The sequence below is a fragment of the Strigops habroptila genome, chromosome 11 (assembly GCF_004027225.2).
Source record: "Strigops habroptila isolate Jane chromosome 11, bStrHab1.2.pri, whole genome shotgun sequence".
Classification (NCBI taxonomy): domain Eukaryota; kingdom Metazoa; phylum Chordata; class Aves; order Psittaciformes; family Psittacidae; genus Strigops; species Strigops habroptila.
In genome coordinates, this window is record NC_046360.1 from 9,739,224 (window position 1) to 9,759,561 (window position 20,338).

The 20,338-nt window shown below is 58.6% G+C and overlaps 2 protein-coding genes across 2 annotated transcripts; one reads left to right on the plus strand and one right to left on the minus strand.

The window, feature by feature from the left end:
• Positions 1-153: 153 nt before the first annotated feature.
• LOC115614113 (thyroid adenoma-associated protein homolog) lies at positions 154-14,239 on the minus strand. The gene is made up of 31 exons (XM_030500429.1): positions 14,119-14,239; positions 13,266-13,443; positions 12,956-13,042; positions 12,645-12,672; positions 12,165-12,313; positions 11,850-11,972; positions 11,517-11,637; positions 11,142-11,293; positions 10,940-11,024; positions 10,503-10,639; positions 9,878-10,075; positions 8,790-9,486; positions 8,560-8,712; positions 8,374-8,483; positions 8,066-8,226; positions 7,679-7,845; positions 7,205-7,390; positions 6,491-6,639; positions 5,751-5,894; positions 5,387-5,491; positions 5,002-5,202; positions 4,515-4,665; positions 4,169-4,403; positions 3,786-4,025; positions 3,414-3,639; positions 3,087-3,293; positions 2,645-2,883; positions 1,934-2,116; positions 1,210-1,476; positions 909-1,114; positions 154-809 (listed from the first exon to the last, which is right to left on the minus strand). Exons 1-31 carry the CDS (start codon positions 14,220-14,222, stop codon positions 538-540), a joined length of 5,661 nt encoding a protein of 1,886 aa, XP_030356289.1. The 5' UTR covers positions 14,223-14,239; the 3' UTR covers positions 154-537.
• Positions 14,240-17,995: 3,756 nt separating this feature from the next.
• Positions 17,996-20,105, plus strand: GSC2 (goosecoid homeobox 2). Its single transcript, XM_030500452.1, has 3 exons — positions 17,996-18,315; positions 18,815-19,062; positions 19,608-20,105. The coding sequence occupies exons 1-3, from the start codon at positions 18,006-18,008 to the stop codon at positions 19,710-19,712; spliced, it is 663 nt and encodes a 220-aa protein (XP_030356312.1). The 5' UTR covers positions 17,996-18,005; the 3' UTR covers positions 19,713-20,105.
• The last annotated feature ends 233 nt before the right edge of the window (positions 20,106-20,338 follow it).

Sequence of the window (20,338 nt, forward strand, 5' to 3'; positions counted from 1 at the left end):
CCCTGCCAGGCTGGGTGCCGGGGAGGTCTGTGTGCTCTGGGATCTGGGGTTTGAACCCTCCAGCTGCTGTTTGGTGCCCCAGGATGCACCCAGCTCCCGCCGCCTACCCCTCTCCCCCTGCCCAACCCAAGCAGGGAAACTATAAGGCTTCAATGGGGGTGCTCTTGGCCTCTTTATTTGGGATAAAAGCCCAGGTTGACCATGAGATAAAACATTGCTTAAAAAAAAAGGTGGTGGGAATCGAGCAGCACAAGATGGGGCAAAGCTCCAGGGAGCATGTCCCCTCCTCCCAGCCAGACCTGAGGGCAGGGACGCTGCAGGCAGGAGCACAGGCCAAGGCGATACTGCACTGATGTCCTTGGGGAGGAGAGTTAGAAAACACTGGGAACAAAGTGAGTGTGTCCCGCACGGCGAGTGGGATTCCCCTGAGTTACACCACCAAACCTGCAGTCCTGGCTGGTGGCCATAGAGAGCATTCAGCAACTGGAGAGACGTGGCTGTGGGGCTCGGTGTGATGCTGCTCCGTGCCCGGAGCGGTCAGGCAGCCCCGGATGGTGGTCCCGGCTCCCCCAGCACATTGCCCTGGCTAGGCATAGGGGCCAGCCCCTGCTGTGCCAGCAGCCCCTGCACCAGCACCAGCTCCTGCTCCAGCTCCTGGGTGCCACAGCCCAGCCCTGGCACAGTGGTGGCACCTTCCCCCAGCACCTGCAGCACCTGTGCCATCAGCCGGGCCCTCACCAGCAGCACAGCCACGGCTGTGTGCAGCTTGGCACAGCCCAGCGCCTTCATCCCACAGCGGGCAGCAGCCCCTGCAGAGAGAGCAGGCAAAGGAGCTATGAGCATGGCAGAGCTGGCCTGGGGACAAGGACACCAGCTTGCCTGTCCCAAGGCTGCACGCCGTGCCGTACCTTGGCTCCAGTGCTGCTTGCAGTACTGCAGGTCATGCAGGACACTGGGGCCTGCGGCTGTCAACCAGTGCAGAGCCGAGGCATGGAGCGCAATGCTGGTGGGTGCCTTCTCCAGGAGCTGCAGCAGGATGGGGAGCAGCTGCCGTGCCAGGACAGCCGGCTCCGCAAAAACATTGGGTTCATCCTCTTTGTATAGGCTGATGGCTCTAGGGGAGAAAGATGAGGTACAAGTGAAGCCAAAGTCCAGTCCCATGGTACCTTTGTGCTCCCTCGTACCTAGCCTTCAGGTATGGCAACTCACTTGTTGGCCTCCAGCTCCTTCACGATGCCCCTGAGATCTAGGATGGGGAGGTGCTGCAGCAGCATGTCAAAGGTTTCCGGGTGCTCCCCAAACTCTCCCAGGAGGAGCTGCAGGAGGCCCTGGAGCCCCACGTTGTCCTGCACAAAGACGCAGCTGTCGCGGAGCGGCTCCCCAGGGTCCTGCTGCAGGAGGCTGGCGAAACCCGCGGCCTCATGCCGGACCTCCCGCTCCTCGTCTTGCAGAAGGTGAATGCCCACGTTTATCAGCCTGGGGAAAGGGAAGGGAAGGCCACTGCACTCCTCAGAGCATCCCCAGCCTGCCTGGAGGGGAGGGAAGCATGAGACCTCCCAGGGTAATGCTTCCCTGAGGGACTTTTCTCCTGGGTTGTGAAAGGCAGAGCCACCACCCAAGCGGTGACAGCTTGGGAGGGCAGGGACTGCAACAGGGACTGAGGGACCCAGCAGTGTGATTTGCTGCTCGTAAGGGACTGGTTGCTTCTATTAAAATGCCACCCACAAATGTTTTGTAGGCTTGGGTGCTAGTGATTTTTGAATGAGGGGTTTTTTTTTCAAACCCCTTGAGTTTTTGTAGGGGACATCTTTCAGAGAGTCAATTAACCTGCAGCACGCTGGGGCTGGGGCTCCAAGAGCAGTGCTGCTGGGAATGCACTGCAGCCATGGGCAATGGGGATGTATGCGGCCAGGGGATGTGCTCAGTGACCTACCGCAGAGCCACGGGGACAAGCGCAGGACAGGCAGCACGCAGGGACTGCCGCACCACAGCAGCACCCGCTGTCTGCAGTGAGCGGGCGGCCGCCAGCCGCAGCTCCTCGCACGCAGCAGAGCGGCTGCACTCCTCCAGCGCCGTGCACCATCGCTGGACCAGTGCGCCGTCCTCATCCCCAAACCTGCCAGGGGCCAGGGAAGCACAGGGAATTCAGGAACACCTTCAGCTCCATCCAGGGGATGGCAGCTACCGGCTGCCCTGAGATTGCAGAACCCAGATGCAAAGATGTGATTTGTAAATCATAGAATCAACTTGTTTGGAAAAAGACCTTTAAGATCATCAAGTCCAACCATTACCCCAGGACTGCCAAGGCCACCACTAAACCATGTTACTAAGGGCCTCACGTACATGTTGTTTGGACACTTCCAGGGATGGTGATTCTACCGCTGCCCTGGGCAGCCTGTTCCAATGCCTGACCGCCCTCTCAGTGAAGAATTTTTTCCTAATATCCAATCTAAACCTCCCCTGGTGCAGCTTGAGGGCATTACGTCTTGTCCTATCACTTGTTACTTGGGAGAGGAGACCGACCCCCACCTCACTACAACCTCCTTTCAGGTAGACGAGAAGTCACAGCTCTGTTTCCAGCAAGGACTGAGGAAAAGTCTCCTGGAAGAGTCAGGCTGAACCCTCAGCAGCAGCAGGGACCTACCGGTGGGTGAGCAGCAGGCTGGCAGCACATAGCACCTGGAAGAGGAGGTCGGGGCCAGGACACTCAGCTTCCACCATGTGCAGCAGCATCTCCAGGCATGCTGCTGAGGAGCCCTGGAGCTTATGGGAAGCTTCCTGGGACCACGATGAGGGGTCTCTGTAAAGATGCAGCAAAGCCTCAAGGTACAATCTCAGGAACTCCTTGTCCCTTCTCTCTTGCAGCACCGACCGCAAGCTCTCCTAGTTGACAATGGGAAAGAAGGCACATGGTTAGTGGCCCTGGCACCACACGGTGGCAACCTCAGCACAACCAGGCAAGTGCCTGCACCCGTGCACCCTCAGCCCAGGGAGCACTGTGCTTCTCAGTGAGCACCCGGGATCCCATCTGCGCAGTGCATCGGGGACCCTCTGCTTTACTTAGTGACTTTTGAGCCTTGCCATACCAGCAATGTTAGCCTGAGAGCCTTCTCCAGTTCCTCACACATTCCCTCCTTCCTGGCGATCACCCAGCTCAGAATGGCAAGCTGGACATCAGGATTTGACTGCTGGACAAGTGAGCAGACAGCACCAATCCTCTCGCCATCTGCCAGCCGGGCTGCTTCACTGCACATGAAGCGGGCCATCGTTTGGTGGAGTACGGCCAGGCCTACCTGGAAGAAAACCAAGATTTCCTTTCCAACGTTCAGCCTTGAGTGATGGGTCCCTATATCCCACCCCAAGCTGACTGCCAGGAAGGCCACGGCCATGCTTTTCCTGGCGGGCAGTGATACCTGCAGCTCGACACATCCTGGCTTTCCCCCCGGCAGGAGGCTGCCCAGCTCGGCGCTGATGGCATCACAGATGCTCTGGGCCAAGCTGGGGCTGAAGGATGCAGGCAGGAGGGCGAGGACCCGGAGGAAGGCATCGCGGATGAGCGGGCAGCGCTGGGCAGGGGTCAGCAGCCAAACACGTTCCTCCAGCTGCAGAGCCACAGGGCGCAGCGCGTCGGCCGACAGCCTGCAGAGAGACATGCTGCTCACCGCTCTGCTCACCACACTGCTCACCACTGCTCACCGCACTGTTCACCACAGGGCACTCTGTGGCCAAAAGTTGCATCTTGGTGCAGAGTGACATGGGCAGGGGCATGGCGCAGGAACACTCACCCATGGGTGCTCAGGGTGGGCGCCAGCAGCGCCTGCATCTGCAGCAGGCGCCCATGGACAGCGTTGTGTGAGCGGACCTGTCTGGGTGCTGTGGGGAGCTGCTGGGCCAGCTGCAGGAGGAACCCAGGGCGCTGGGACAGTGGGATGACGGGCACCAGTGCCTTGGCAGCCATCGCTCGCACAGCATAGATGGGGCTCCCTGCCAGCCCCAGCAGCGGGTCCAGGAAGCAATCAGAGGGGCTGTGGAGCAAAAAGGACACTGCGCGGTGATACTTTGGCTGGATCAAAACCCCCAAAAGGCCAGAGCCATCCCCAGCACCACGGGACCACCTCGCACTGCAGGAGCCCTTGGCTGGGGCAGAGCATCCCCGCTGCCCCCTTACCTGCTGGGGCCATCAGCACCAGGCTGCAGCTGGGCCAGGAGGGTGAGGATGGCATGGAGTGCAGGGCGCAGGCAGGGCCCCGCTGGCATGGGCCCTTTGGCTGCCCCCAGCTCTCCCAGCAGGACAGCACCCAGCTGTGGGTGCTGCCCCAGGAACGCCTGCAGGCTCAGCCCCTCCACCGGGCAGCTCTCCCCTCGGCTCCACTGCTGGCCCAGCAGCCGAGACGTGAGGGCGCCTGCAAGGAGCAGAAAGCAGCGTCAGGTCCCGTCCATCCCCTGCCCAATGCCCCACGCTTTGCCTCAGCCAGGCTCAGAACCCCACGAGATCTCTCCCCCTCAGTACTCACTGAAGAGCTGGATGGCTGCGTTCCTCATGGCCCAGCATGGCGAGCCCAGGCCCTGCAGTGACAGGGCCATCATTGGCGTGGTATGCCAGAGCAGCGCGCTGCCCAGTCCTGTGCCGTGGACCAGCGTCTGCAGCACATGGAGGGCACACACCTGGGGAGAGTGTGTGGGGCTCAGCATCACTGCACGGGGAGGCGGTTCATGCTTCCTTGCAAAGGGAAGGTGGGGGGAAGAGATGGGGGAGCCAAGGGGCCATCAGACCTCAGCCTGCTGGGCCGGGCAGCTCATCCAGTTCCAGCCCCCTGCCACAGGCAGGGACACCTTCCACTAGACCAGGTTGCTCTAAGCCCTGTCCAACCTGGCCTTGAACACTGCCAGGGATGGGGCAGCTGGGGTACCCAGCGTGACCCCCTTTACAGGATCTGGCACAGATCACCCTGTCCCCAGACAGGCTACAGCAGCCAGGAGGTCAGTGCCCACCACTCTCACCTGCGGGAGGTCGAGGGTCTGGTCCCAGTCCTGCGGCAGGGCCGTGTTGGCCAAGGCCAGCAGTGTCTGGACACAGTGGGTCAGCAGCGGCCGTGCCTGTGCCGGGGCCTCCCCGCTGACAATGCACAGGAAGAGCACGGGGAAGCCGGCGGCACGACGTGTGATCGAGCTGCTCCTGGGTCCACTCAGAGCTTCTAAGCCCTGAGGAACAAAACCCACCTAAGATATGGCTGGACACCTGCCAGCTGGAGCCTGCAGCTCTGCAGGGGAGGGCATTGGCCGCACCAACCCTGCATTGCAGCAACCCCAAGGTGGGGGAACAAAGGGACACAGCCCTGAGGTTCCCCAGGGCACGGGGGAATATGGGGCAGAATGAGCACGGTACCTGCTCCAGCATGGTCTGTGGGATGGCCTGCAGCTCCACATCTGGGTGGTTCAGCAGAGCGGCACAGAATTTGGTGAAGCCTGTGCTGCAGCCCTCCACTGCTCCCTAGGGCAGAACAGTGTCAGGTCCCCCACAGTCCCCAGAAACCTCTTTGCAAAGGGGAAGAAGAAAGCAGGAAGACATGATGGTGTGGGGACATGATGGGATTTGACACTGGGATGCCAGATGTGGCTTCCAGCTGTGCCCCACATCCTGCCCCAGAGCAGACCCTACCCTGCTGTGCTCACCCTCCCTGCACACCAGTGAGAACCCCCAGCTATTGGCCCGGGGCAGGGACATGGCGGGGGGGGAGAGATGCTCTTACCCAGTGCCGGCACCGCAGCAGGATTTCCTGGAACACCCTTGCGGCCATCTGCAGGGTGGGCAGCGGCAGCAGGGGCCCCGATCTGGCTGGCTGCCCCGGGGCCAGCAGCAGCTCAGCCAGGCCTCCCAGGAGCAGTCCTATCTCCTGGGAAGAGGCAGAAGGTCACCAGGACTTACAGCGGGGCTGCCCCATTCTTGTCCTGCCCCACCATCACTGCCTCAGGGAAGCACAGCGGGTGCTGCCATTGCCCCCGGCATGGGCACTCTTGGTTGCTGGTGTTACTGACATGCCCACGAGCATGCACAAGCTCCGCAGCATGGCAGTGTCCCAGCCAGCTGCAAGGTGTGAGTAGCAGGGATAGCTTTTTTCCAGGCATCTGGTGAGGCTGTGGAGGAGATGCTGTGATGGGTGGCTGTCAGAAGGGAGATGTGACGGGTGGCCACAGGGCTGCAAGCTGGGAAGCCTGGCTCTGCCACAGCTGGGGTCTGTCAGTGCCTGGGAACCAGATGGGTTCATAAGGGCAGGCAGGGAGGTGGCTGCTTTCAATGGTTGCATCCTCCCTGGCAGGGGGTGAGGATGGGTCTGGCAGTCCAAGGTAAGGGCAGAGGTTCCCCCTTGTGTCTCCATAGGGAGGGTGAATGTCTCAAGGTTAGCTGAAGAACCAGCTGGTGGGGTGGGCTAGGTAGTGGGTGCTGTGCCAGGCTGCCCCTCTCTCCAGTGCTATGGGGAGGGGTGCTTACCTTCACTGATACCCAGCAGCAGGTCAGGATCAGGCTGTGTTCCTCTGACAGCAAGACTGAGTCCTCCTCGTCCTCCTGCCCCCTGCCTTTCCCCAGCATGATGAGGGAGCCGATGGCATTCCCCATGTCTGCAAACGACGGGGCAGCAGCTGCGAAAGGGAGAAGCCTGGTCTAAGTGGGGCAGAGCCTGTGGGGAGCGTGGGGCAGAGGGAGGGGAATGCTGCTGGGGGTTCATGGGGACCCCCTGTCCCCTGATCAGAGTGCACACAAGTGGCAGTGGCCCCTTGTCCTGCAATGTGTCCTGCTCAGGACTGCAGTTGTGCTTTGCCCTGCTGCTCTTTCTGAGCCATTGCTGTAAGGGCCCCATCAGCCCCTGCTCTCCCAGCTGCTTCAATATGGCAAACGCCTTGCTGCTTCCAGAAGGCTTTAGCCTCTACTGCTGCTGCTGTTCTCGCATGCAGTTGAGAAAGGGACCCAAACCAAGGCGTTAAGTCACTCTGCTCCTGCAGTTTCCAGAGCACCCTGGAGCACCCTTGCCCTGGATGTCCTGCTTTGGACCTCGCTCCTGGGCCAACCTTCCCTGCCTGGCCCCACTGCTGTCCCCTGCTACGGAAGTGAGCTCAAAGTGCATTCCTCCAGGCTGGAGGGCTGCTGGGTCAAGGATGGCTGCATCAGTGGTTCCCGGGGCTGGTTCCCCTCTGGGGAGGTGCTCACCTTGCTCATCGGCACCAGGGCCTTGCTGGCTCTGCAGAGCACCCAGGAGGAAGGAGGTGATGTCCCTCGCTGTGGTCACAAGGCGGATGAGCAGCTCCTGCCAGCTCTGCACCAGCTCCGCTGCCTGCATGGAGGCAGCCACCTCCGGCACCTGGAGCAGGCACCTCCGCAGGGCTGCGATGGCTCCTGCACAAACACCCGCTCTGGTCACAGGTTCCCTGCCCCAGCCTGCAGCTGGAATGGCTCACAGGCAGGGAGCGAGCAGGGCTCCTAGGGAAGGGGCACACTGGGCAGGCGGAGCAGCAATACAGGGAAACTGAGGCAAGGACAAGGCATCAGCACTGAGTGTAGCCTCAGTCCTGCCTGCACGATTCCTGCCTGCACGATTCCTGCCTGGGCGATTCCTGCCTGCTCCAGATTCCCAGGGAGAAGAGCTGCTGCAAGAGCTGCTGCCCTGCCTGGCTGGGGCCATACCGTGCATTGGCGTGGTGGCTGCTGCCTGCAGCAGGTCCTGGCGCGCCACAGCATACTGGGCTTGCAGCATGTGCAGAAGGTGCTGAGCGAAGCACAGACCTCGGTTGGGCAGAGTCAGGGCTGCTTTAGCCTCCAGGGCCAGGCTCTTCATGGTGCTGCTGTCTGACCTGGGGGGACAAGGAAGATGCTGCTGTGAGGATGAGGTAGTTTTCTGTCGGTCTTGTGCTATGCAGCTCCTGCAGCCCAGTCCAGCTCCCCAGTGCAAGGCTATTTCAAACCCAAGCCATTGCTGCCCTGAGCTATGAACGCAGTGAGACACCAGTGCTGCGGACACGCTCTCAGGGGCTGCAGTGCCACTGTGGGGAGGGGAGGGCTGGGAGCTTGTACTTCTGCAGGATGGTCTTCATCAGCACAGCTCCGGCTTCAGCCTCCTGCACTCGGGGGCTGCCCAGGGTGTCCTGGGCCAGCTGGAAGAGAGCCAGGGCGATGGGCTCAGGGAACACTGGGGGGAAGTAGCGGACGAGCAGCTCCGAGGCCAAGTCCCTGATCTGCCGAGACAGGAGAGGTAGGGGGATCGGGAAGAAGGAAAGCAGCCAGAGTAGGGCAGGAGGGAAGCATGGCGGACTTTGCCTCCAAGCCTGCTCAGGGCCAAGGTGGGCATCTCTATGATTTCACCTCATCTTTACGAGGCTCACCTCGTTAGTGCTGTCCTGCAAGCAGCTCAGCAGTGCCAACAAATTGGGCTGGGAGAAGAAGTCCCAGCAGCCGCTCTGCCTGGCGTAGCTCAGCAGCGTGGCCATGGACCCTGCGGTGGGGACATGGGGCGGTGTGACAGGGTCAGTGAGAGCACCCCACAGCCGAGGGGTGATGCTCATACTCACGTGGGGGCTGGCCTTTCTTCTTGTCAGGGCTCCAGGTGTCTGTGCAGGTCTCCAACACAGCGGACAGGAGGAGCAGACCTGTCTTCTTCCTTTGGAAGTTGGAGCCTGGGCTGAGCGAGGCGATGCTGAGCTGCAGCAGCCACTCCACAAAGCCTGCAGGCAGAGAGCATGGCAGTGAGCGATGTGCATCCCCCGGGGCTGTGATGGAGGCTGTGGGGTGGCCACCTCACCTACTGCCTGTGCAAGCTGCCCCTCTCCCTCGCTGGGGTTGGTGCCTTGGGGCTCCTTCCCTCGCAGCTGGGCCAGCGAGCTGTCCCGCAGCCGCACCAGTGCCTTCTTCACTGCTGCCTGCAGCAGCTGCCGGAACGAAGAGGAGTCACAGTTGAGGTTAAGTGGCAGGAACTGCCGCAGCAGCCGCACCTCGGTGCCCGAGAGGGGCTGGTTGGTGCTGGGGCTGCAGCAGAGCAGTCCCATTGCCGCCAGCCGCACCCCCTCCTCGCGGGCCCCCAGGCAGCAGCAGAGCCGCTCCAGTGCCTCGCCATGCAGCGGCAGGGCCCCCGCCACGCTCTTCTGTGCCTTCAGCAGGGAGACCCAAGCCCGGAGCGACGCCGTGTCCTGGCCACTGAATCGGGCGGCTAGAGGTGCCTGGGTGGCTGGGAGCTGCCGCAGGGTCCAGGCAAGCAGGTAGTTGGCAGCGTTGCTCTGCAGGATGGGCAGGGGGGAGCAGAGCGCCTGGGAGAGCAGGGGCAGCCAGCAGAGCGCCCACCGCTCCACCATAGCCTCCTCCGAGCCCCGCTGCCCGTCCCGCCGCTCCGCACACTGCTGCCGCACCAGGGCCCTGTAGACCTCGGCGGCTGCAGGACACAGGTGGTTGGTGGAGAGGCAGCTCAGGAGGTGCTGTGGCAGGTCCGGGTAGGTGTCCAGCACCTGGGAGAAAGGCAGACGACCCTCATCATCCTGTCAGAGTGAAGGCTGCATGTGGTGGGGGACAGATCTGGGTACAGACTACACTGTGGTCACCCATGGCACCGAGCATCTCTGGTATCCCAAGTGGTTTCTGGCCAGCTTTTGGTGGGCACCAACAGGCAAAGCTTCCGTCCCCACTGGGAGGGAAGGAATGCATCGCTGTTGCTGCAGCTCACTACCCCACCAAGGATGCTGTCCCTTGGGAGCTGCTAAAAGGGCCCCTCTGGCTGGGAAGACTGCCTGCCTGCATGGCTGAGCTGGGTAGGAGGTGACAGGCAGCAGACAGTGGCTGTGCCACCCCGGCTGCAGTGGCAGCTGGGACAGAACCTCCCCGTCCCCCCACCTTTCCTACCTGCTGGCTGCCCACATAGGGGACGATGGCACAGAGGGGCACATATCTGGCTTTGATTTGCCATGGCATCGAGACCACCCTCTGCAGCATCTGTTGGTAGAGGGGTCTCTCCTGGTCCTGGAAGTGCTGGCACTCAAGGTGGTAGATCTCCAGGAGCAGTCGGAAGGAGCTGTGGATGAACTCAGACACCCCTTCCACCTGGGGGCAGGACAGTAAGCAGGAGTGGTTAGGGTGGGCTCCCTCTCCTGTCTTGCTGTGTCAGGAAAGACCCTTTGCTTTCCCATGGCTGTGGACTTTCAGTACCGGCTGGGAACCACGGGGTTAGGAGCTGGGATGTGGGGATGGCAGGCAGTGGGCCAGCAGATGTGGACAGGCTGGGACTGCACCCGCGGGTGCTGCCTGGGGAGGGCGAAGCACTGGGACATGGCCCTGCAGAGGCCATGTGTGACAAGTGTCCCAGCCTCAGCACCGGGGGTGCCTCTACCCTGTCAGAGGGCAGACACAGGCAAGGGGGTTGAAACAGGCTTTAGGGAGCTGAAACAGGCTGGGGTGTGTTATGGGTGGGGGAACAGGAGCTGAGCTGGGTCAAGGGCTGTGTCTGGCTGCTGCAGCACCCTGGCCTTACCGGGGTCTCAGCATTGCTCCACACCAGCTGGAGGAGCTGCTGGAGGAGCTCGGCATCCTGGGCTAAGATGCGGGTTCCCTTCAGGCACCAGAGAGCAGGCAGAGTATCCCGCAGGCGCTGCAGCCACAGGGCACAGGCTGCAAAAGAACAGAGGTCCACTGCAATCCTCACCTTGAGACTTGTCTGTGGCAGAGCTGGCACAGGCTGCTGGGCTTAAGGACCACATGTGCAATGGGAAAGGTTTCCCTGTTAGGCACACAAGAGCCCAAGAATGTCCATCATGCTGGAGCAGAAATTAGTATCAGTTTTCAAAACAGCAACCAGGATCCATAAAGCATCTTCCCTGGGAGAAGACGAAGTGCCATGGGGGTTCCGTGCAGCATTAGCACAGTGAACCTTTCAAACCTCCCCACCATGGTGAGGTCATCGTCTCCTACCTTGGAAGCAGTAGTAGTGGCAGTCCTTCTGCTCCTTGGTCAGGGCACACATAGTGGGAAAGATCACATCCAGCAGCAGGCAGGCCTGTGGGATCCCAGTGACTCAGGGAGCAGGCAGGCACTGGCTTTACAGGGTGAGAAAACCCCACCAGTGGCTGCCAGCCCTCTCCAAGCCTTGGCCATTGGGTTTGAGCTCTCCTACCTTGTGTGTGAAGCTCTCCAGCTGGCAGCTGAGGATGTCCACCTTGCAGCATGTCAGCAAACCTCTGGTGAGCACCAGCTTCTCCAGCCCATCTGGCTCCAGGACCGTGGGGGTCTCCACTGCCAGCTCCCCAAACTTCAGCTCCCCCGTGCCTGGTAGGAAAGGGCTGCATTGGATGGCAGAAAGATGGCAAACCCAAACACTACTCTGAATGCAAACTGCCCCAGCTCATCCCAGAGTGACCCTGAGAGCCAGACAGAGCAGCAGAGTCCAGCTTGAACTGCTGGTGAGTGGCACTGGTCTCTGTCCCCTCATACCCTCTCCATGACATCCCCATCCCAAGAGGCCATCCCTGGCTCGGGATGGAGCACGCACCTTGCTTGAGGAGCTGGAAGAGGCCCAGCATGGCGCTGGCCCCACGCTCAGGCTGGGGAGCCATGTTTACCAGCATGCTCAGGGCTGTGCCCACCAGCAGCCTTGTGTCCTTGTTCAGGGCCTGGACTTGCAGTGGAGGCAAAGGAACAGCTCAAAATGCCACCCCCTCCATGCCCATATGGGCAATTACACAGGGTCCCTTGGACACCCCAGACATTGGGGCTGTCCCCGCAGCTTCCCTCGGGGAGGGGAATGAGGAAAGCACCCAGGAAGGATGGCATTGCTCTGCTCCTCGGGCCAGGCAGCACCATCCCTCCCTGGGGCCATACGCACCTTCCCCCACACCACCTCCAGCAGCAGCCCCAAGAGGCTCTGCAGGGTCTCGCTCTTCCCCTCTGCGCTCCACACCAGGGGGGCCACGTCCTTCGGCAGCACCTGGAAGAGCTGGAGGCAGGCCTGGAGGAGCAGGAGGGACGGGGCCCGCGGGGATGGCTGTCAGTATCCCTCACCTCTGAAAGAGCTGTGATTCCCCACGGATGGCCATTCGAAGAGGCTGTATGTGTTACATCCCTCCCGCACATTGCTGCCAACGCCCAGCCAGCCCTTGCAGGGACTGAGCCTTCCCCTGCTCCCAGATTCGGCTCTCACCTTGATGACCAGGTAGCCCCAAGTGCCGCTGGGTGTGGGCTGGCCGCACAGCACCCAGCGCAGGGTGGTGGCCAGGCGCTGCAGCAGCAGGGCCAGGTTCTGCCGCCAGTGCTGCCGGCCCAGGCTGCTCTCGTCCATGAATAGGCACACTGCGGGAGAGGGGACAGCATCAGCCCCTGGCGCTGCCCACAGCCAGCCCTGCTCCCGGTTAAGCCAAGGGCTGCGCTGCTGGTAAGCAGGGTGAGAATGGGGCTGGGATGCAGGGGATGCTTGGGCTTTGTCTGGTTTCCAGCTGTCCCGGGGGGGTGAGCAGAGCCATTGGGTGCTACTGGGGTCTCTGCAGGGATCTCACAGATCTGGCTGATCCCTGTCCCCTCTCCCACAAGAACACAGGACCCAGTCTGGGTTGGGTAGGGGTGTCCTGCGCATTGGTGGTGTGGGCTGGGAGAAACCTCTAGAAGGGAAGGAGCAGAGACTGACCTGACTGAAGGTCCCTAGGAGACAGCACCTGTGGGGACAGAAGGACAGTTTGTCCCACATGAGAACATGCTGGGGCTCGGTGCCTTGGGCAGGAGGGTCCTGCCTGCACCTGAAGCTGTCCTTGGGGTGAGCAAAGGGCTAGTGTGAGGGGCAGCCACGTGCCACCAGCTGTAAGCAAGGACAAACCCCCGGAATGGTGGGAAGAGAAGCGAAGGACCCCGGGCAGCCCAAACCAGGACGTCCCTGTCACATATGGGCTCCAGCCAAGGCCCCGCAAAGCCAGTGCCACCACAGAACTGGGGTTCTCTCACCTCTCCCTGCAGTGCCAGGCCGGACAGCAGCGTGCCTACCTCCTGGGCCAGCACGGCTTCCTTCCCCACCGCCAGCTGGGTCACGATCTGCCAAGAGACACTCCGAGTCAGCTGGTCTGCCCAGACCCCATTAGATACCTGCTGCAGAGTGCTTTCAGGGGAGCAAAGTGGTGCCACCGAGGCCCCTTTTCCAGTAAGGATGCACTGCACGAGAGCTGTGCCACAGCAAGCAGAGCTGGGTGAGATCATCACTTGCACTTATGGCTAATAACCACCCTGAAGCTGCAGCCCTGCTGGTTGCATTACGGACCTGCTCCAGTTTCTGGAAGGAGCTGGAGTTGCCGGTTGCCTCCATCTGGAAAGCCAGGACGCAGCGAAGCAGGGGCCGTGCCTCTGCGTCACCCAGTGCCTGCAGACCCTCGCTCAGGGCCCGTGACAGCAGCAGAGCCTCCTCCAGGTGCTTGTCTCTGCATCTCTTGGCAGTACTCCTGAAACAGGATGAGGATGGGGTGAGGATACCTTGGGCTCAGTGGGGATTAGGGTGGGCATGCCCCATCTTAATGTGGATCGGGGTAGGGGGACCCCAGCTCAATGTGGATTGGAGTGGAGGTGCCATGCCCTGGTGGAGATTTGGATGGGGGGGTGCCCCAGCATGATTTGGATTGGAGTAGGGGTGCCGCACCTTGATAGGGGTTAGGGTTGGGGTGCCCCAGCTTGCGATAATCCTCTCTCCTAATTGCACTCAGCATTGCATTGGTTGTGGGGGGGAACTAAAAGCTCGGAGTCCACAACCGAGCCCGTTCTGGCTAATACAAGCCCTTGGCGGGGCGGCGGGGGGGGAGGGGGAGGCAGAAAGACCCGAAAAATCCTATGAACTGGTGCCCTGCTGCTGCAGAGCAGGCTGCGAGGCAATGGGGGCTCTCGCCGGATACCGAGCCGAGCTTCCCTCCCTCCGTCCCAACCCATGCCCAGGGGGATGCTCGGGGTACCCATGCCCGGGAGATGCCGATATCCGCGCCTGGTGGATGCTCGGGGTACCCGCGCTGGTGGATGCCGATACACGCGCCCGGGGGGATGCTCGGGGGCGCCACGCCGCGGGATTCCCGATGGACCCTTGGGGATCCCTTGGGGGGATACCGGGGGTTCCCCGCCCGTCCTCTTACCCGGCGAACTGCCGCAGGCATTGCAGGCAGGAGAGCACAGGCTGGGCGATACCCAGCGCCCCGTAGAATTCAGCGCAGGCCTGCGCCTCCCGCTCGGCTCCCATGGCCGGGGACGGCACCATAGAGCTCGGCCGCGCTCCTGCCGGCTCAGCGGCCCCCCCTACCGCTGTCCCCCGGGCAGGCGAGCGGGCTCCGGGGCTGCGGGAAGCTCCGGGCACAGCTGGGTGTCCTGGACGAAGGCTGAGGATGAAGCCGAGCCTCCCCGCCCGGCGGTTGCCTTCATCAGGATGCTGGATCCACACTAAGAGCCAGTGAAGGGACGCCTTCCTACGGGATGGAATGGCCTTTAATTCATTATAATGATCATCAAATCCAAATGGTTTTATTTGGGTTCTTTTTGCCAATTGGCCCAGGGTTGAACTATTTTAACAGGTGCGATTTTGAGGTCCCCAAACCGTTACATGAATCTATAATTTCTGTGTATTTATTAAACCCCTGACTAACACATCCCACCAAGTGTCACCCAGCTGCTATCACAAAAGTGCTTCTCGCTGGTTTTGACCTTGACAGTTTGTTTTTCCCCTGTATTGTTTCTTACAGTGGCACTGGGCAAGTGGTGGTCATGGGCAGTTTGCATGTGTTGGCATCACAGGAGAGCACAGCTGGGACAAGCCAGCATCTGCACTGTGTGACCAGGAGGACACAGATGTGGCTCCCTTGGGTGATCGCTGCGCTTGGGGACAGAGAGGCCCCTGCCTGTAGTTTTTGCTGTTATTTGCCAGCAGCATCCATCTCTGTTCCGCTTTAGAAATCAGCCTGGAAGCCCAAATTCAGCCAGGGGCCCAGGGTTTTCCTGACTGCTGCCAAAATCACCAGTGAAGCAGCACAGGGCTTACCCCAGGTAAGGCAGAGCAACACAGGAGGATGGTCACGTCCCTCACACCTGCTCCTCCATTCCCTGAGCGCCACGGCCACCCCACATGGATGATGAGGGAGTGGGGAGAAGTGCTGCCAAACCAGAGCTCCCATGGGTGCCAGCAGCCAGGCAGGGGCAAGGCAGGGGAGGGTTCTCCCATGTTTTAGGGTCTCCAAATCTCCTGTTCCCATCCCCTTGTGCTGCCTGCAGAAGGGAGGGCTGAGGGAGGGAGAGGGGGATTTTTTTTTCTGGTTTCACCATAGGAAGGATTTTCAAACCCTATAAAATTCGCTTTTGACAAGTGAACAGCTAAAGCAGATTAACCTTTTTGCTAATCCTCTATAATGGCTTTGGAATCTCCTTAACCAATAAGAAAATGATAAGAGCCTGTTTCTTTTCTTTTTATCTATATCTATATTGTCCTCCCTTGTCTGCATTTTTTTTCTTTCTTGTTTTATTTTCCTTTCCTTTTCTAATATGAAATAGCCCAGCGATCCTATCTCCTGGAGGCTCAGTAAACAGAACATCAGAAATCCCTTTCCTTTATTCCTCTCCGGTAACAGGGTGCAGAGAAGTGGCGGCCGATTGGGATTTGATTACCAGCAGCTATCAAAAGTCTCTTTGTAAGATCTGGGTCCTAAATCCCATAATTCTTTGATAAAAGAAGTATTACCAGTCCATTTTCTGAAGTGAAAGGTACAGGAGGAATGAAAGAAAGCAATCAGCAGAGATCCTAATAGGCTAAGTGCATGTGTGGTGGGAAGCAGGAATGGGCAGAGGAGGCCAGGGGAAGGTGTCCTTTGTTAAGGATGGGGAAGGAAAATTAATCTGCTTTGGGCGTATGATTATTACAGCCAAGAGCAGAAAGAGTCTGATCCTGCATCAGGCCACGACATGTCCCAGCTCACCTGCCTACAGTCCCTTTGGAGCAGCACAGTGTGGGGAGCAGAACGTGGCCCACATCCAGTCCCATGTCAATGTTTGGGTACGTGCTTAAAAGCTGGGAGCAGTCTGCGATGATCCCTGGCATTAGTAGGTCCCCAGTGCCTCTCTGGAGCACTGACACCTTGGCAGGGCAGCAGTGAATGTGTCCAGACCGGATGGCTACAAAGGTAGTCAAACCTGTAGCAAATATGTAAAGATTCACAGAGCATGGTTATAACTTATGTTATGCCATTGGAAGAGTTGAAAGAGAGGCAGATAAAGGGATTGAAGAAACAATAGTAGTTTGGTTTTAAGTGAGATTTTACAGGGATTTGAGGGTCACAGGTAGAGTGGCTATGGGACGTCCCTTCCCAGCACTGGGAGACCAGCAGGGAGAGGAAGGGCAGGCAGAAAGCAGAGCCAAGGAGAAAATAATGGGGACCGAGAGGGGGCTCTGCTGGAGCCTGGCTCTCGTTTTTGAGCAGTGCTGGAGCAGTTGTTGGGCTGTTCAGCATGAAGTCACAAGGCGCCACAAGGACCTTTGATGTGCACTGGTTTCACAGCACTCACCTGTGTGTCTCCTTGCTGTACTGGTGGGACTGGTATCTTCTCTCCCCTGCAAAGAAACACCAAGAGGGAGAGCATTCCTGAAGCCTTGCTACTCACCTTGGCTTAAACCACACTGAGGGCAAGAGAAGTTGGGTTTAAATTTCCCACGCAACCCAAGCTTAACCACATCTTCTCTATTTTAACTACAGCTGCTCATTTCAGTTACAAACCCAAGATGGAAGATGTCCTCTGTCCTCCTGTGGATCGCATATGCCTGGCCTTACTGTTTGCCCTCAGGCTGGTTGGTGCCACAAGAGGTCCGCTCCTGCCCCGAGCCACCACTCTCAGCCATGGCCTCACCCCAGTTTCTCTTGCTGGACAGAAGAAGCTGGGAATTGAACTAATGAAGCTTTGGAGAAGCCTGGCTGTTCCAGGAAGCATGTCCAGGCTGCTCTGGGCTCGCTGAAGCACCCATTAGCTGTGGCACCCTGCCTGGGCTCCTGTGAGACCTCACTGCCTGCCTGCACATGAGGGCATCAAGTAGCAATCATTCTCCGGTGTTCCAAATGCCAACCAGGGCTGCAGCTCAGCTGTACAGGAGGTGGCTACATGCCACTAAGCTGTGCCACGGAGCTGCGGCGAGCTGCCAGTAATCTAATTTATTAAGGGCTTTGAATCCTTACAAAGATTATGCTGGATACATGCAAAGCATCTGCAGTATCACTGTGATTAGGGCAGCAGAGGTGGAGGAAAGGGGAAGGAGGGAAAATACAATTTCTCTGCTTTCAGCAGAAAATAAATCAACTTTTGCAGAGAGTTCTGGCACAGCCAAAGGCTGTGCTATCATTAAAAATGATTTTTTATTAAGCTGAACTCTCTCCTCTCTCATATTGTGTGATATGACAGCTCTCTTTTGATGGGAAAGCTTTCATTTGGCCAGAGAAAGGGATAATTTTCTTCTTTTAAGGAGTTAATCCTCTGGTCCATTTCCGGGCTGGGAAGAGCTATCCTCCCCCTTCCTTGGATCAGAGGCTGCAGCACAATGGAGATCATAACCACCTCAAATCTACACCCGAGATGGAGAAATCAGATTTCCTTCTCCAGTCACTTTTGTGGGATTAGCTAAATCTTAGACCCACACTAACCCTTCACAAAGCTGCCAAGATTAGTTAGAATTTATTGTATTCACAGGGGGGTTTACGGTTTTCTTTCCAAAGGGATTATATATCTCTCTCCATATATATATATTTAGGGTGGCTTCAGTCATAAAGCAGCTGGGTTAGAAGGAGAAAAAGAGTGCGTCTGTATAAAATAAAAACTCAGCTGTGAGAGTGACAGTCACTTGAAATGCCAAGACAAAGCAGTGATTCCGGATGGCTTTGCCAGTCCATTTCAAAAGCTATGTAAGCTGGTTTTTGGCTTGTGAGACCCCACTCTGGAGTTAGAGCACAGAGAGCAAACCCCCTTCCATTCCTGTGGCTGCTGCTGCTGGCTGAAGATGTCTTCAGAGCCAGGGTCAGATGCCAATGCCGACAGGAGAGGCCTAAAGAAGCCGTGTTCATTCAGCATCGAGGACATCCTCTCCAGCCCGGCAGAGAAGAGCCCCCAGGTCCTGGTCCCGCTGTGCTTCCGGACCATCTTGGACTGCGCACCCAAGGGGCTGTGTGAGCTGGAGACCATCCCAGCCAGCTCCCTGCAGGAGGAGGAGGAGGAGGAAGAAGAGGAAGAGCTGGAAGGGACAGGCTGCAACTGCTGCTGCTGTTCTCACACGAGCACCCGTTCCCTGCAAGACTCCTCGAGTTGGCTGGGTGAGTGTTTGGGTTCTATTCACGGCATTGGGCTTGTGGAGGGACTGGTGCCAGAACCATGTGGAGGGGGAAACCTGGACGTTAAGTGACAATACCTCATCTGACCTGCCACCACCATCTCAGATCTCAGCTCCAGTGAGCTGAGCTCTGCCTCAGCATGGTTCCAAAGCGCAGGCACTTTTACCTGGAATGCTACCAGGGCTTGAAAAGCAGCAGGTGCTATTACTTGACATTACTGGTTTAGTGTAAAACACTTGAGACATGATGGTTCTAGGGGTGGAAGTTCTCTGTGGAGTGTGGGGCCCCATGGTTGTGCTGCCTAAAAGTGATGCCCTAAGCCCTTATCTTGCTTGCATAGTGACCACACAGCTTGTCACCCATGCTGGCTGCCCCCTTCCAAACAAGATGTGTGGATGAACTTGTGCCTGAACTGCCTTGAGGAAGATGGTGTTTCAGCCCCCCTCCACCTAACACTGCTGCTGTACCTCTCCCCTTGCAGACACCCGATTCCCCTGGCCCATGCGGCTCTTCCACTCGGCAGTCAGGGTCTGTAAGAGTCCCCAGGGGAATCCGGCCGAGCTGCAGACTTGCCACCAGGTCCAGCGCCGGACGCGCCGGCACCGCACCATATTCACTGAGGAGCAGCTGCAGGCCCTGGAGACGCTTTTCCATCAGAACCAGTACCCGGATGTCATCACCCGCGAGCAGCTGGCAAACCGCATTCACCTGAAGGAGGAGAGGGTAGAGGTGAGATCCTGCCACCCGGTGAGGTGCTGTTTGCCCCCCCAGAACACAGACCATGGCATTGCACTGTCTTTTGAAGGAGATGCAGACCCAGGGCCACAGTTTAAAAACCATTATTGGGTATTTGACAAAACACTGTTTAGGTTTGGAAAACAATAGAGGAATATGAAACAGTTCTGCTGGGCTGGTTTGTTCAGGTATCTGACCCCATAAACTCACACACTCCCTCTCTCCTAGAATCACCTGTGTAAACACACACATGTTCAATTCAGCTCATCCCCTCATTGAAGTGTATATTCCTAATTTATGTGATCTGTGTGACTTCTGAATTTGCTGGGGGGGTGGTCCCAGCTCTCTTGTCCCCCTTACACGTATCTGAGCAAGATCGCGGGGAGGGGCTTATTACATTTTGTACCAAACCCTTATACTGGAAGATGTATTACAGTACAGTAAAGCTTACGCCGTACAGCCCAAGGGTGTAAACTGCTGTCTCCCTTTCAAGTAACACATGAAACGTGAAAGTTCTTTTCTTGTTTTGCACTTTATAGGTTTGGTTTAAAAACCGCCGGGCCAAGTGGCGGCATCAGAAGAGGGCGTCCGCCTCAGCACTGATCCTTCAAGGCACCAAGAAGTCCCCCGAGGAGAGCTGTTAGTGGTCACCGGCTGCATCTCAGCAGCTGAATGCCCCGAGCACCCATTTCCCATAGCTAATAGGTTCTGTAGGGGGGGTGACCCGAGAGGGACAAATGAAGCAAAAGGGAATCTGTGATTCCCAGAGGATGAGGACAGGTAAAAGCACATCCCAGTTTCTCTCCCAAACCTAGTTCACGTGGCACGTAACTCGTCAGGCATGACCCTCATGCTCGAGCAGAAACCACTGCCAAAGCCCGTTTAGGCGACAGAGCTATGCCAGTGGTCACTGTGTGTGCTTCCAGAGGACGGGAGACTCCCCTTCTTGTCTTTGCTCCGTGCAGGTAGTATTTGTGCTTGTTTTACTCCTGTAGATGTGCAACACATCCTGCGAATGAATGTTTCCCATACCAGCACCTCGATGGCATCTGCAGTCGCTTTTGGGGCTGAGCTTACTGCACCGGCAGTCTGCTCCTTAACGACACCGGGATCTCCCCCTGCAGCCGGTGGGAGGGGACCCCGCGCTGCTGTGCGAAGGGCTGGCACAGCGAGCGCTCAGCTCAGCCCGCGGCTCCCCGTGCGCGCCCCGGGCATGGCCCAGCACAACCCGCGTCCTGCGCGGCGGCGCGATCAATAAATGGGCCCGTCC